The sequence below is a fragment of the Crocuta crocuta genome, unplaced genomic scaffold (assembly GCF_008692635.1).
Source record: "Crocuta crocuta isolate KB4526 unplaced genomic scaffold, BGI_CrCroc_1.0 scaffold53, whole genome shotgun sequence".
Lineage (NCBI taxonomy): Eukaryota > Metazoa > Chordata > Mammalia > Carnivora > Hyaenidae > Crocuta > Crocuta crocuta.
In genome coordinates, this window is record NW_027529432.1 from 420,135 (window position 1) to 420,587 (window position 453).

Sequence of the window (453 nt, forward strand, 5' to 3'; positions counted from 1 at the left end):
GGACCCCCCCCCCCCGCCGCCAAGCCACCCGCTCCGAGCCGAAGCTCCTCGCAACGCCAGGATTACCGAGTCAACGCCTCGGGCGCTCACCCTCGAGTGCTGCCGGGCCCGCGAGAGGCCTCGCCCCCGGCCCGCGCCGCCCCCTGCGGACACCCAGCCCCTCGCGGCCCCCCGCCCCGGGGCTGCGGCCCNGACCGTTGTAGGACTTCCCCTCGTCCGCCATGGCACAGCGAGAAGCAGGGCAAGTCCAGGCGCGGGCCGCGACGCAGCCAAACGTCCGAACGCCCAAGCGCCCCGGCCTAATCGCTCCTACGCCCGGCGCCACCGCATTTATCCTGCGAACTACGTCGCGCGCCGCCGACGTCCCGGGGTGATGGGCGGTGCGGCCGGAGGAGCGCGGCCCGCTGCGCGTGCGCACTTGGCTGGCAGCCGGGTCGGGGGCGGAGCTCGACC

The 453-nt window shown here is 76.1% G+C and overlaps 1 protein-coding gene across 3 annotated transcripts in view; it reads right to left on the reverse strand.

The window, feature by feature from the left end:
* NXF1 (nuclear RNA export factor 1) overlaps window positions 1-453 on the reverse strand; it is an 11,885-nt gene that overhangs the window by 10,061 nt on the left and 1,371 nt on the right. The window contains exon 1 of one of the 3 annotated variants that reach the window (XR_013334063.1): window positions 196-358. The exons of 1 other annotated variant lie outside the window; for it this stretch is intronic. Coding sequence is in view for 1 of the 2 variants with exons in the window: in XM_077759672.1 (XP_077615798.1) it covers window positions 196-223 (28 nt within the window). In the remaining variant the exon portion in view is untranslated. Of the gene's footprint in view, window positions 1-195; window positions 359-453 lie in introns of those variants that run through there. One more of the 3 variants, XM_077759672.1, reaches the window with a different exon arrangement.